Source organism: Callithrix jacchus, chromosome 2 (genome assembly GCF_049354715.1).
Source record: "Callithrix jacchus isolate 240 chromosome 2, calJac240_pri, whole genome shotgun sequence".
NCBI classification, from domain to species: domain Eukaryota; kingdom Metazoa; phylum Chordata; class Mammalia; order Primates; family Cebidae; genus Callithrix; species Callithrix jacchus.
This window is the reverse complement of record NC_133503.1, coordinates 15841507-15855698: the sequence shown is the minus strand read 5'-3', so window position 1 is coordinate 15855698 and position 14192 is coordinate 15841507. Positions and strand designations below refer to the sequence as shown.

General features: G+C 42.5%; 1 protein-coding gene across 14 annotated transcripts in view; it reads right to left on the bottom strand.

Annotated features, from left to right (window-relative positions):
- USP42 (ubiquitin specific peptidase 42) overlaps positions 1-14192 on the bottom strand; it is an 80808-nt gene that overhangs the window by 26860 nt on the left and 39756 nt on the right. For all 14 annotated transcript variants that reach the window (XR_013530120.1, XR_013530121.1, XM_054248599.2 and 11 more), the window contains one exon: positions 247-357. Coding sequence is in view for 12 of the 14 variants with exons in the window: in XM_054248599.2 (XP_054104574.1) it covers positions 247-357 (111 nt within the window). In the remaining 2 variants the exon portion in view is untranslated. The remainder of the gene's footprint in view (positions 1-246; positions 358-14192) is intronic.

Below are 14192 nucleotides of genomic sequence, written 5' to 3'. Positions count from 1 at the left end.
AGATCAGCCTGACCAACATGGAGAAACTCCATCTCTACTAAAAAGAGCCTGGTGGAGCATGTTTGTAATCCCAGCTGCTCGAGAAGCTGAGGCAGGAGATTGTGTGAAACTGTGAGGTGGAGGTTGCAGTGAGCCGAGATAGCAAGACTATGCTCCAGCCTGGGCGACACAGCGAGACTCTGTCTCAAAAAATAAAAACTAACTAGGTAATAAATACAAATATAAACTACAATAATAAATACTTACGCCGCATCTCATTGATGACAAACATTGGCTTAATAACATCCCCAGGATTACTGAGTGCCTGGGTAATATGTGCTTGCATTGTACACATCATACAAAAGCCTTCTGCATGACCTGAAAGATAGATGATAATCCTCCAAATTAGCAAAATACAACTATATACACACATCAAAGCTAATTACAGATCAGGGGCACACACCTGTAGTGAAATAGTAGCTGCTATATGCATGCCATGAGCTATCTACTTTTATGCGTTTTCATTTACTTTTTTTTTTTTTTTTTTTGAGACGGAGTCTCAATCTGTCACACAGGCTGGAGTGCAGTGGTGCAATCTCCACTCACTGCAACCTCTGCCTCCCCAGGTCCAAGCAATTCTCCTGCCTCAGCCTCCTAAGTAGCAGCGACTACAGGCATGCGCCACCACGCCCAGCTATTTTTTTTTTTTTTTTTTTTTTTTGTATTTTTAGTAGAGACAGGGTTTTACCATGTTACCAGGCTGGTCTTTAACTTCTGAGCTCAGGCAATCCACCGGCCTTGGCCTCCCAAAGTGCTAAGATTACAGGTGTGAGCCATCACAATCGGCCTCATTTACTTTTCTAACAAATCTAAGTGATAAGTACATATTAGCTCTCTTTCACAACAAAGGAAAAGGGCTCAAAGAATTTAAAAGTTTGCCGGATGTCAAAAGAGTTATTACGTGACAGACATAATTGGACTTAACTCATACTCTTTCTAATTACAAAGCCAGTGCTTCTAGCTACTCTCCATACTGGAAAAGCAAGACTTTTTTCCCCCCCTCATACCACCATTTATCTCAAATACTAAAAGAATGTCTCCCACAGCAGGGATTAGAAATCACTGTGTAGGCCAGGCACCATGACTCACACCTATCATCTCAGCACTTTGGGAGGCCGAGGTGGGTGTATCTCTTGAGGCCAGGAGTTTGAGACCAGCTTGGGCAACATGGTCAAACCTTGTCTCTACAAAAAATAAAAAGAAAATTAGCCCAGTGTGGCGGCACAAGCCTGTAATCCCAGCTACTCAGGAGGCTAAGGTGGGAGGCTCACCTGTGCTCAGGGAGGTTGAGGCTGCAGTGAGCTGTGATCACACCACTGCACTGCAGCCTGGGCAATGGAGTGAGACTGTCTCAAAAAACAAAGAAAAGAAAAAGGAAAGTAATCTCTGTGTAAATACTCTGGTGTTGCTGGCCACAGATGGTGGTCTCTATGGCGTATCTTTTTTTACAACTTTCTAAAAATGTAAAAATCATTCTTAGCGTGTGCTAAGTGGTGCTATGGCATCTCCTGGGTGGAAGCCAGGGATGCTGCTAAATAGCCTCAAATGCACAGGACAGCCCCTCACAACAAAGAACCACCCGAAGTGCCGACAGTACCGAGGCTGAGAAACTGCCTAACTAAAGGCTGCCCAGACCTACCTGATAACGCTTCAACACTGCAAAAGGATCAAATTAGTTCCAATTAACTTTGTCCCACAATAAAGCTCAAAACAGTTTTTAAAGGAAAACAAAACCCCAGCATCCAGTCTGGCATCGAATCAAACAGTACAGGGCATGCAAAGATGTAGGAATAACCAGTAACAAGGAGGAAATAAATAGAAAAAGACCCAGAAATAACACAGATGATATCAGAAGATAAAGACCCTGAAAAGGATATTATAAATATATTCATATGTTCAAGGAGATGGAAAATGAAAAAATGGAAGAACACATTAAGAAGAAACATGGAAATAGATATAAATCTACTTCTACACATGAACAGCAGAATCTCTGGGGTGAAAAATACACCAGATATACCAGGTATGGTGGCTCACACCTGTCATCCCAGCACTTTGGGAGGCTGAGGCAGGAGGACTGCTTGAGCCCAAGAGTTTGGAGTTCAACCTGGGCAACACAGCAAAGCCCCATCTCTACTAAAGATACAAAAATTAGACAGGTGTGGTGGCACTACTCCAGAGGCTGTTGTGGGATGGGAGAACCACCTGAGCCCAGGAGTTGGAGGCTGATGTTGAGCTATGACAGCGCCACTGCACTTCAGCCTGGGTAACAGAGTAAGACCTTGTCTCAAAAAAACAAAAACAAACAACAAAAACACCAGATGTGATTAATAACAGATTAGACACCACAGAAGAAAAGATTAGTGAACTTGAAGATATTCATTACGGGTAGAAAATATCTCTAATAAAACATAAAGAGAGAAAAATCTAAAAATAACAACACAGCGTTATCAGTAAACTATGGGACAATTTTAAGTTGTCCCTGATACTCATCATTAGAGTCTGAAGGTAAAAGGATAACATAAGTATTTCAAGAAATAACAATTATCTACAAAGGAAAAGCACAAGGGAGGTTTTTGGGATGAGGCATGGTTTCATATCCTGACCGAGCTGTCAGTTCACATGAATCTACATTAATATTCAAGAAAAACTTACACCAAAGAAGTTAAGTTTTTAAAAGTCACTGAAAGTTGACAGAAATTTAACAGAAATAATACATGTACAGATCTAAGAACCTCAACAAATTCTAGCAGTAAAAACATGAAGAAAACTACACAAAGGACCACTGCTTAAAACCAGCAATAAAAATCTTAAAAGCACTGGAGATTAAAAAAAAAAAACAACAACATTACACAGGCCAGCATGGTGACTCATGCCTGTAATCTCAGCAGTCTGGGAGCCTGAGGCAGGGGGATCACTTGAGGAGTTCAAGACCAGCCCAGCCTGGCCAACATGGTGAAACCCCATCTCTACTAAAAATACAAAATATCAACAGGGCATGGTGGTGCATGCCTGTAATCCCAGCTACTCAGGAGACTGAGGCAGGAGAATCACCTGAACATGAGGCAGAGGTTACAGTGAGCTGAGATCACACCACTATACTCCAGCCTGGGCTACACAGTGAAACTCCGTCTCAAAAAAAACACAAGAAACAAACAAACAAACAAACAAAAAAACATTATGTATATAGGAACAAAGGTAAAACTGACAACAGATTTCTTATCAGGCATAGTACAGGCCAGAAGACAGTGGAATAACATCTTTCAAGTATTAAAAGAACAGGATGGGCCAGCTGTGGTGGCTGCCCTGTAATCCCAGCACTTTGGGAGGCCAAGGTGGGCGCGGATCACTTGAGCGAGACCAGCAGGGGCAAAATGGCAAAATTCTGTCTCTACAAAAAATTAGCCATGCCTGGTCGTGGGTACCTGCAGTCCCAGCTACTTGGGAGGTTGAGGTGGGAGGATTACTTGAGACTAGGAGGCTGAGGCTGCAGTGAGCTATAATCACGCTGCTGCACTCTAGCCTGGGTGAGAGTCTGTCTCAAAAAGAAAAATAACATCAACACAGAATTCTACACCCCATGAAAACATCCCTCAAAAATAAACATGAGACTTGCGCTTCTGAGAGATAGAGGTAGTTTTCTAATTCTCCTGCCAAGTACAACAAAAATTCCTGACCGCTATGTATAAAACAACCCTTAAAGGGTTGTGAAAGAGAAAGAGACATGCTAGGGACCTCAGGACCCATGGAAGACACGGTGTTGAGTTCCCTGGGTTTCTTTGTGCTTCTTCTAGTCCAGACTTGGAGCTGAAGAAGTCAGCAACCCAGAAACCCCAACAAATGCAAACAGGAAAGCCCCAGTGAAAGCCTGCTCCCGCTCTCACCAGCCAAAGGATGAGGAAGGGGCAGCCTCACACAATAGAAACCTTTTGAAATCATCGCTCTGCTTCAGCTTCTGTGTCTATTTTTTTTATATTATGATGTTTGGTTTGGCTTTTTTTGAGACAAGGTGTCACTCTGTTACTGGGCTGGAGTGCAGTGGTGGGATCATGGCTCACTACAGCCTCAACCTCCCAAGGCTCAGGTGATCCCCCCACCTGTCTCTCGAGTAGCTGGGACTATAAGTGTGCACCTCCATACCCAGCTAATTTTTGTATTTCAGTAGAGACAGGGTTTCACCATGTTGGCCAGGCTGGTCTTGGACTCCTAGGCTCAAGTGATCTGCCCTCCTGCGCCCAAACTGCTGGAATTGAGGAACTATTATGATGTTTTGACATTCTAAAGATCTTTCTGGCTAGGGAGAGACTGCCCTCAAGGCTAGTCGATTCTTAGAAGTACCTAAAGGACTCAGTGTTGGGGCAAGCCTTTGCTATACAAATTAACCACTCCAGAGCCCTTCCTTCTTCACCACCTGCCAGAGCACCCAAGGAGGCAACACTCCTGCCTTAATCACCTCAGGGCCAGGTGCTAGGCAACTCTGGGCCACGCCTGTGGCTTAGAGCCCGCTGAAATTATTCAAACCAGCCAATCCCAAATTCTTCCCCTGCCCTACCCTGTTTGTCTCATGGAAACCTCAACGAAGGCTCTGGCCAATAATGCCTTCCTTTCGCTCCTGTCTTCTGCCTCCTGACCCCTTGGGGGTCCTTCCCACGTGGACCTGCATGGTGTGACCTGTGAGCATAAAATCTTTGTCTTCATGAGCCTCTCCTGTGTCTCCTCTTGTGGCTGCACCTGACTGACCATCTCATAAAATAATACAAAGACATTCAAACACCACATAAGGACTGTGGCCTCACCTCTACCCACACCAACAAAAGCCAAGTAAACAGGCTAGACTTGCACTCAGCGGGCTGTAGTTAGGCACCCTACCCCACCCACTGGGTTAACAGTAGAGAAAATAGACAAGGAGCTGGGACTTGAAACCACAGTGGGTGATAAGAAACCCTGTCCCACCCCATGTTATTAGTGACAATCACGTGGGGAGCCCAGGTTTCTACCTACCCAGTAGTAAAAAGCCACCTCCACAACTCTCCCCGCCTGCCTGGCCTCCCAAAGTGCTGGGATTACAGGTGTGAGCCACTGCGCCTGGCCTTTATTTATTTATTTTGAGGGAGAGTCTCACTCTTTTTTTTTTTTTTTTTTTTGAGGCAGAGTCTTACTCTGTCACCCAGGCTGGAGTGTAGTGGAACAATCTTAGCTCACTGCAGTCTCCATCTCATGGGCTCAAGTGATTCTCCTGCCTCAGTCTCCTGAGTTGCTAGGATTACAGGTGCCCAATACCACACCCGGCTAATTTTTTGTATTTTTAGTAGAGACAGGGTTTGACCATGATGGCCAAGCTAGTCTCAAACTCCTGGCCTCAGGTGAGCCACCGTGCCTGGCCTACAAGAAATATTTTTAAACAATTATAACTAGTAGAGAGAAAAGGACATAAGAAAGTAACATTTCTATACTTCCCTCAAACTAGTAAAATGACAATACCACTAAACTGTGGTAAGTTATGTGTGTGTAATGTGGTCCCTAAGAGTGACCACTAAAAAAGCTCCAGGCAATGCAGTGCATGCCTGTAATCCCAGCATTTTGGGAGCCTGACACAGGCAGATCGCTAGAGCCCAGGAGTCTGAGACCAGCGTGGGCAACATGGTGAAACCCTGTCTCTACAGATATTAGCCAGGCATGGTGGCACACACCTGTATGTATTCCAAACCACTTGGAGGGCTGAGGCAGGAAGATCATTTGAGCTTGGGAGATTGAGGCTGCAGTGAGCTGAGATCATGCCACCACCACACTCCAGCCTAGTAACAGAGTGAGACCCTGTCCCCGCCATCCCCAGAAAAGATAGACTCAAGTAAAGCAAAATGATATAATTTTGAAAAATATTTTCAAGTATTCAAATAACCCAAAGAGAAGCAAGAATAAGAAAACAAAGATGCAGGGAAACTGAAACTCTCATATATTGCTTTGGCAGTTTCTTATAAAATCAAACATGCAACTAGCATATAACCCAGCAATTGCAGTCCTGGGCATTTATCCCAGAGAAATGAAGACATGCTGATGAAAAGAGCTATATACACTCATGTTTACATCAGCTCTACTCGTAATATCCCAAAACTAGAAACAACCCGGATGTCCTTTAATGGAAAAGCAGTTAAAGAAACTGGCATATCCATACCATGAAATACTACCTACCAATGAAAGAATTATTAATACATGCAACAACCTGGATCAATCTTTAGAGAATTATGCTACATAAAAAAGCCAATTCCAAAGGTTACATACTATATAATTCATGTAACATTGCTGAAATGACAAAATCGTAGAAATGGAGAATAAATTAGTGGTCATTAGAGGTAAAGGAGAAGACAGGAACACAAGTGGGCTTGGCTATGGAAGGGAAACATGATGGATTCTGTAGGCGATGGAAATACTCTGTATCTCGAATCTATTAATGTCACTACTGTGCTTGTGCTTGTGATACTACATTACAGTGTGTCACTGGGGGAGACTGAGAAAGGGTGCATGGGATTTCTCTGTATTATTTCTGAAAACTGCATGTGAACCTATAGTTATCCCCAAATAAAAAATGGAGTTATTTAAAAAGGCAAAATAAAGACATTTCAGACCAGAAAAAAAAAAATCCTGGAAATCAACAACAAAGCAAAATAACCCCTGCCCATCAAAAAGACCAAAAACATATGAAAGTAAGGAAAAATACCAATGGAAATCTGTATATATAAAAAGGAATAAAAAGCAGTGGATACAGTCAACAAGTAAATATAAATAATTTTTAAAAGCTTTAAACTATTTAACACAAAACTTTTAAAATGTATTTAAAGAAAAAAATACAACAATACGTGACAATAATAGCACAAAGGTTGGAAAGGAAAGATTAAGAAGTATATTGTCAAAATGTTCTGACTCTACATGAGAACCGGAATATCGTTTTGTTTTGTTTTTTTGTTTTGAGACAGAGTTTCACTCTTGTTGCCTAGACTGGAAGGCAGTGGTATGTTCTCGGTTCACTACAACCTCCACTTCCCAGGTTGAAGCAATTCTCCCACCTCAGTCTCCCAAGTAGCTGAGATTATATGTACCCACCACCATGTAAAGCTAATTTTTTGTATTTTTAGTAGAGATAGGGTTTCACCATAACGGCCAGGCTGGTCTTGAACTCCCAACCTCAGGTCATCCTCCCGCCTCCGGCGCTCAAAGTGCTGGGATTATAGGCATGAGCCACTACATCTGGCCTGTTTTTTGTTTCGTTTTGAGACAGAGTCTGGCTCTGCTGCCCAGGCTGGAGTGCAGTAGCGCAATTTCGGCTCACTGCAACGTCCGCCTCCCAGGCTCAAGCGATTCTCCTGCCTCAGCCTCCAGAGTAGCTGGGGTTACAGGCATGCGCCATGATGCCCAGCTAATTTTTGTATTATTAGTAGAGATGGGGTTTTACCATGTTGGCCAGGTTGGTCTTGAACTCCTGACCTCAAGTGATCCACCTGCCTCCCAAAGTGCTGATTACAGGTGTGAGCCACTACGCCCAGCCTGAGAAGTGGAATATTGCTTGAAAGTAAACTGTGGTAAGTTAAAGATATAACCTAAAGTAACCACTATGAAAAAAAAGCATTGAAAATATGCCAATAAAGCAGATTAAATAAAATCACATCTCAATCCAAAAGAAGGCAGAAAAAAGATTTTAAAAAAGAACAAAGAATAAATGGGAGACATAGGAAAAAAAAATAGCAAGATGATAGATTTAAACCCAATCATACCAATAACCTCATTAAATGTAAAAGGTGTAACACCTCAAAAGGCAGAGGCTACTACTGGATAAAAATGCAAGATCAAACTAATAAGCTATTTATAAGAAATCCACTTTAAAGCCAGGTACAGCCAGGGCAGTGGCTCACACCTATAATCCCAGCACTTTGGGAGGCTGAGGCAGGTGGGTCACTTGAGATCAGGAGTTCGAGACCAGCCTGGCCAACATGGTGAAATCCCGCCTCTACTAAGAACACAAAACTTAGCCAGTCATGGTGGTGCATGCCTGTAATCTCAGCTACTCGGGAGACCGAGGCAAGAGAATTGCTTTGACCCATAAGGTGGAGGTTGCAGTGAGCCAAGATCACACCACTGCACTCCAGCCTGGGAGAAAGAGCACAACCCCATTTCGTGGGGGAAGGATGGGAAGCAGGGGCAAGCCAGGCGAGGTGGCTCACACCTGTAATCCCAGCATTTTAGGAGGCCAAAGAAAAGAGGGCGGATCACAAGCTCAGGAGTTTGAGACCAGCCTGGCCTATATGGTGAAACCCCGTGTCTAATAAAAATACAAAAATTAGCCAGGCATGGTAATGTGTGCCTGTAGTCCCAGCTACTCGGAAGGCTGAGGCAGAAGAATCACTTGAACTTGGGAGTTGGACGTTACAGTGAGCCAAGATTGCACCACTGCACTCCAGCCTGGGGACAGAGCGAGACTCCATCTCAAAATAATAATTTTAAAAAAGAAATCCACTTTAAATATATAGACAAAAATATGCTAAAGATAAAAAGATGAAAAAAAAAATACCATGCTAATGTGAATCATAGTAGCTCACCTATAATCTCAGCACTTTGGGAGGCTGAGGTGGGCAGATCACCTGAGGTCAGGAGTTTGAGACCAGCCTGGCCAACACATGGTGAAACCACATCTCAACTAAAAATACAAAAGTTAGCCAGGCATGGTGGTTCATGCCTGTAATCCTAGCTACTTGGGAGGCTGAGGCAGGAGAATCACTTGAACCCAGGAGGCAGAGGTTGCAGCGAGCCAAGATCATACCACTGCACTCCAGCCTTGGTGATAGAGTAAGACTCCACCTCAAAAACAACACAACACAATACAACAAAACAAAACAAGAAAAGAAATAAAACAAAAAGTAGATGAAAACTGTAGGGGCTTTTTTTTTTTTTTTAAGAGACAGGGTCTCATTTTGTTACCCTGGTTGGAGTGCACTGGCATAATCACAGCTCTCCTGCAACCTTTAACCTCTTGGCTCAAGTGATCCTCTCACCTCGGCCCCCCAAGTAGCCGAGACAATAGAAACATACCACTGTGCCTAGATAATTTTTTTATGTAGTTCAGACTGGTCTAGAACTCCTAGCTTAACCATTCCTCCTGCCTTGGCTTCTCTAAGTGTTGGGATTACAGGCATGAGCCATCATGCCCAGCTTGGGTGGCTAAATTTATCTCAGAAGAAGATTTCAGAGCAAAGAATATTATTTGGGATGAAGAGGGTCATTTCATAAATGATAACCAAGTGAGTTCATCAAGAGGGCATAAGAGGCCAGGTACGGTGACTCACACCTATAATCCCAGCACTGTGGGAGGCCAAGGTGGGTGGATCACCTGAGTTCAGAAGTTCGAGACTAGCTGGTCAACATGGGTGAGAAACCCCAACATGATTTAAAAAAACCCCAAAATTAGTCGGGCATGGTAGTGCATGCCTGAAATCCCAACTGCTCAGAAGGCTGAGGCACAAGAATCACTTAAACCTGAAAGGCAGAGCTGCAGTGAACCAAGATCACACCACTGCACTCTAGTCTGGGTGCCAGGAGTTTGAGATAAGCCAGGGCATCTTAGTGAGAGACCCTATCTCTATTTAAAAAAAAAAAAAAATTAGGCTGGGTGCAGTGGCTCATGCCTGTAATCCCAGCACTTTAAGAGGACAAGGCAGGTGGATCACAAGGTCAGAAGATCAAGAGACCATCACGGCCAACATGGTCTCTCCACCTCCTGACCAAAATACAAAAATTAGCTGGGTGTGGTGGTGTGCGCCTGTAACCCCAGCTACTCAGGACGCTGAGGAAGGAGAATCGACTGAACCCAGGAAGTAGAGGTTGCAGTGAGCTGAGATCATGCTACTGCACTTCAGCCTGGCAACAGAGTAAGACTCTGTCTCAAAAAAAAAAAAAAATTAGCTAGGCATGGTAGTGTATATTTGTAGTCTCTACTCCAAAAAAAAAAAAGTTAGCCAGGCATGGTAGCGCATGTCTGTAGTCTCAGATACTTGGGAAGCTCGGGTGGGAGGATTCACTTGAGCCCAGGAGGTTGAAGGTGCAATGAGCTATGATGGCACCACTGCAGCCTAGGCAACAGAGTGAGACCCTGTCTTTATAAAAAAAATTAACACATGACTTATCAACATGTTTGGGATACAACTAAAGCAGCATTCATAGGGAAATTTATAGCATTTAACACTTACATTGGAAAAGAAGAAAGATCTCAAATCAAATGACCTAATACTCCACCTTAAGAAACTAGAACAGAGCACATTAAATCCAAAGTAAGCAGAAGAAAGGGAATAATAACAATAACAACAAACATCAATAAAACAGAAAACTGTAACAATGAAACCAAGAGCTCCTTCTTTGAGAAGATCAGTAAGATTAAAACACTTCTGGTCAGATTGATGTAACAAAAAAGAAGAGAAAGCTAGGTATGGTGGCGTAATCCTAGCACTTCTGAAGGCCAAGTGGGGAGGATCATTTGAAGCCAGGAGTTCAAGACTAGCCTTGGCAACATAGAGATCTTGTCTCTACAAAAATAATTTAAAAATTAGCTGTGTGTGGTGATGCACACCTCTAGTCCTAGCTACTCAGGAAGCTGAGGTGGGAACATTGCTTGAGCCCAGGAGGTGGAAGATGCAGTAAGACATGATCTTGCCACTGTACTCCAGCCTGGGCAAAAGAACGAGATTCTGTCTCCTAAAAACAAAAGAAAGAAAAGAAGAAATTAAATATGTAGTTTAAAACCTGCCCATGAGAAACTGCAAGGCCCAGACAGCTTTACTTCTGAAATCTACCAAACATTTAAAGAAGTAACATCAATTCTGTACAATCTCTTCCAGGAAACAGAAGTGAAGAAAACATATCCCAACAGATGCCATGATGCCAACATTACCCTAATGGCAAAACAAGAAAAAAAAAAAAAAAAAGCATTATAAGAACCTATAGACTAATAATACTCATGAAGACAAAACTCTTTTACAATTTTAGCAAATCAAAGCCAATAATACATAGAAGAATAATGCATCATGACCAAGTGTGGGTCATCTCAGGAATGCAAGGTTGGCTTAACATTCAAGCATCAAACAACTCAACCTGGTAAAAGGCATCTATGAAAAACCTACAACACCATACTTAATGGTGAAATACTGAATGCTTTTCCTCTAAGAGACATGAACGGTTACTCTTATGACATTTACTTAACAATGTAATGGAGATCTTTTAACCAGAACAAAACAGCAAGAAAAAGAAATGAACCTAAACAGATTGGAAATGAAGAAGTAAAATTATCTTTATTCACATATCACATGGTTGCCTCTGTAAAATCTTAAGAGATCTTAAAAAAAAACAAAAAACCTACTAGAATAAATGAGTTAAGAAAGGTTCCAAGATACAAGATCAATATCTGAAAATATATTTCTATATTCTAGCAATAAACAATCAGTACGTTGAAATTTTAAAAATAAAATACCATTTGTAATAGTTAATGAAAATATTTATCCTGACTGGGTGCAGTGGCTCACACCTGTAATCCCAACACTTTGGGAGGCCAAGGCGGGTAGATCACATGAGGTCAGGTGTTCAAGACCAGCTTGGTCAACATGGTGAAACGCCATCTCTACTTAAAAATACAAAAATTAGCCAGTCGTGGTGGTGGGCACCTGTAATCCCAGCTACTCAGAAGGCTGAGGCAGGAGTATTGCTTGAACCCAGGAGGCAGAGGTTGCAGTGAGATGAGATTGTGCCATTGCACTCCAGTCTGCGCAACGAGTGAGAGCGAAACTCCTTGAGAAAAAAAAAAAAAAATTGATCCCTATGTATTTAATATGGGTAACTCAGATAAAAGCTATATATGTTGTACATGCACACTGAACACTACACAATACTGCTAAGAGAAACTAAAGATGGCCTAGGCCAGGCATGGTAGCTCATGCCTATAATCCCAGGACTTTGAAAGGCTGAGGCAAGAGGCTGGGCACAGTGGCTCATATAATCCCAGCACTCTGGGAGGCTGATCCAGGCAGATCACTTGAGGTCATCAGCCTGGCCAACACTGTGAATCCCTAGCTCTACTAAAAATACAAAAATTAGCTAGGTGTGATGGTACGTGCCTGTAATCCCAGTTACTCGGGAGGTTGAGTCAGGAGGATCACTTAAACCCACGGGATAGAGGGTACAGTGAATGGAGATAGTGGCACTGCACTCAAGCTTGCATGGCAGAGCGAGACTACTCAGTCTAAAACAAAACAAAAACAAAACAAAAAAAAAAACACTGAGCCAAGAGAAGTGCTTGACCCAAGGAGTTTAAGACCAGCCCAGGCAACATAGCGACACTGTCTCTACAAAAAAATTAAAAATTAGCTGGGTGTTGTAGCATATGCCTGTAGTCCTGGCTATCCATGGGGCTGAGGCAGGGGGATCCCTTGAGCCCAGGAGGTCAAGACTACAGAGAGCCGTGACTGCGCACCACTGCATTCCAGCCTGGGGAACAAAGCAAGACCATCTCAAAAAAAAAAAATTAAAAAGATGGCCTAAATAAATAGATATACCTTGCTTATGGGTGAGAAAATAATACTGTTTAGATATCAATTCACATCAAATTGATTTAAAGATTCAGCACAGTCCCAATCAAAATACCAGGAAGATTATTTATAGAAACTGACAAACTGATTCTAAAATTCATTTGGAAATACAGCCAAGAAACCATGAATGGCCAGAACAATGTTTTTTTTTGGTTGATATAGGCTGCAGTGCAGTGGCACAATCACAGTTCACTGCAGTCACCACCTCCCAAGCTGAAGCAAGCCTCTCACCTGAGTCTCCCAAGTAGCTAGGACTACAGAAGCTTGCCACCACACTCACCTAATTTTTTTATTTTTTGTAAAGATGAGGTCTAACAATGTTGTCCAGGCTACAGAAAAACTCAGAAAAAGAACAAAGTTGGAGGACTTACCTAGTTCTAAAACTTTCTTTTTGAGGCAGTATCTCACTCTCTATCATCCAGGCTATAATACAGTGGTGCAATCATAGCTCATGACAGCCTCAAACTCCTAGGCGTAAGCGATCCTCCTGTCTCAGCCTCCCAAGTAGCTAGGGCTAGAGGCATGAGTTCCCACATGTACCTAATTTTTTTTTTTTTTTTTTAGAGACAGGGTCTTGGTATGCTGCTCAGGCTGTTCTCAAACTCCTGGGCTCAAACAGTCCTCCTGTCTCAGCCTCCCAAAACACTGGGATTACAGACGTTAAGTCCCTACAGTTGCCACAAAACTTGAAAATATATAGTAATCAAGACATTTTGTTATGGTGTCAAGATAACCAGTACAACTTAAGTCCAAAAATACATCATATTTCCATGGTTTACTGATTTTTTTTTCTTCTGTCTCTGGTGCTACAATCAACTAATTTTTCATAAAGGTGCAAAGACAATTTAGTGATAAAGGGATTATCTTTCCAACAACTGAACATCCATATGCAAAAAATAAACTTGTTCCAGCTTCACACCACAAACAGCAATTAACTCAAAATGGATCAATGACCCAAATACAAAAGCTAAAACTGTAAGACTTCCAGAAGAAAATATAGGAAAAATATTTGTGACCTCTAGGTAAGCAAACATTTCTTTTTCATTTCTTTTCTTGAAAAAAGTGGCACAGTCTTGCTCACTGTACCCTCAACTTCCAGGGCTCATGTGATCCTCCTACCTCAGTCTCCCAAGTAGCTGGGACTACAGGCGTGGACCACCATGCTCCACTGACTTTTGTGTTTTTTATACAGACAGGGTTTCACTATGTTGTTCAAGCTGTTCTTAAACTACTGAACTTAAGTGATCCACCCGCCTCGGTCTCCCAAAACACTGTATTACAGGCATGAGCCACCATACCTGGCCTAATTTTTGAATTTTTTATAGAGACAAGTTCTCCCTATGTTGCCCAGGCTAATCTTGAAATCCTGGGCTCAAGTGATTGGCCTGCCTCAGCCTCCCAAAGTGCTCGAATTACAGGCATGAGCCATAAGCCCAGCCAAGATTTCTTAGAACACCTACAGCACAATTAATAAAAAGAAAAAAAAAGGGTCAGGTACAGTGGCTCATGCCTGTAATCCCAGCACTTTGGGAGGCTGAG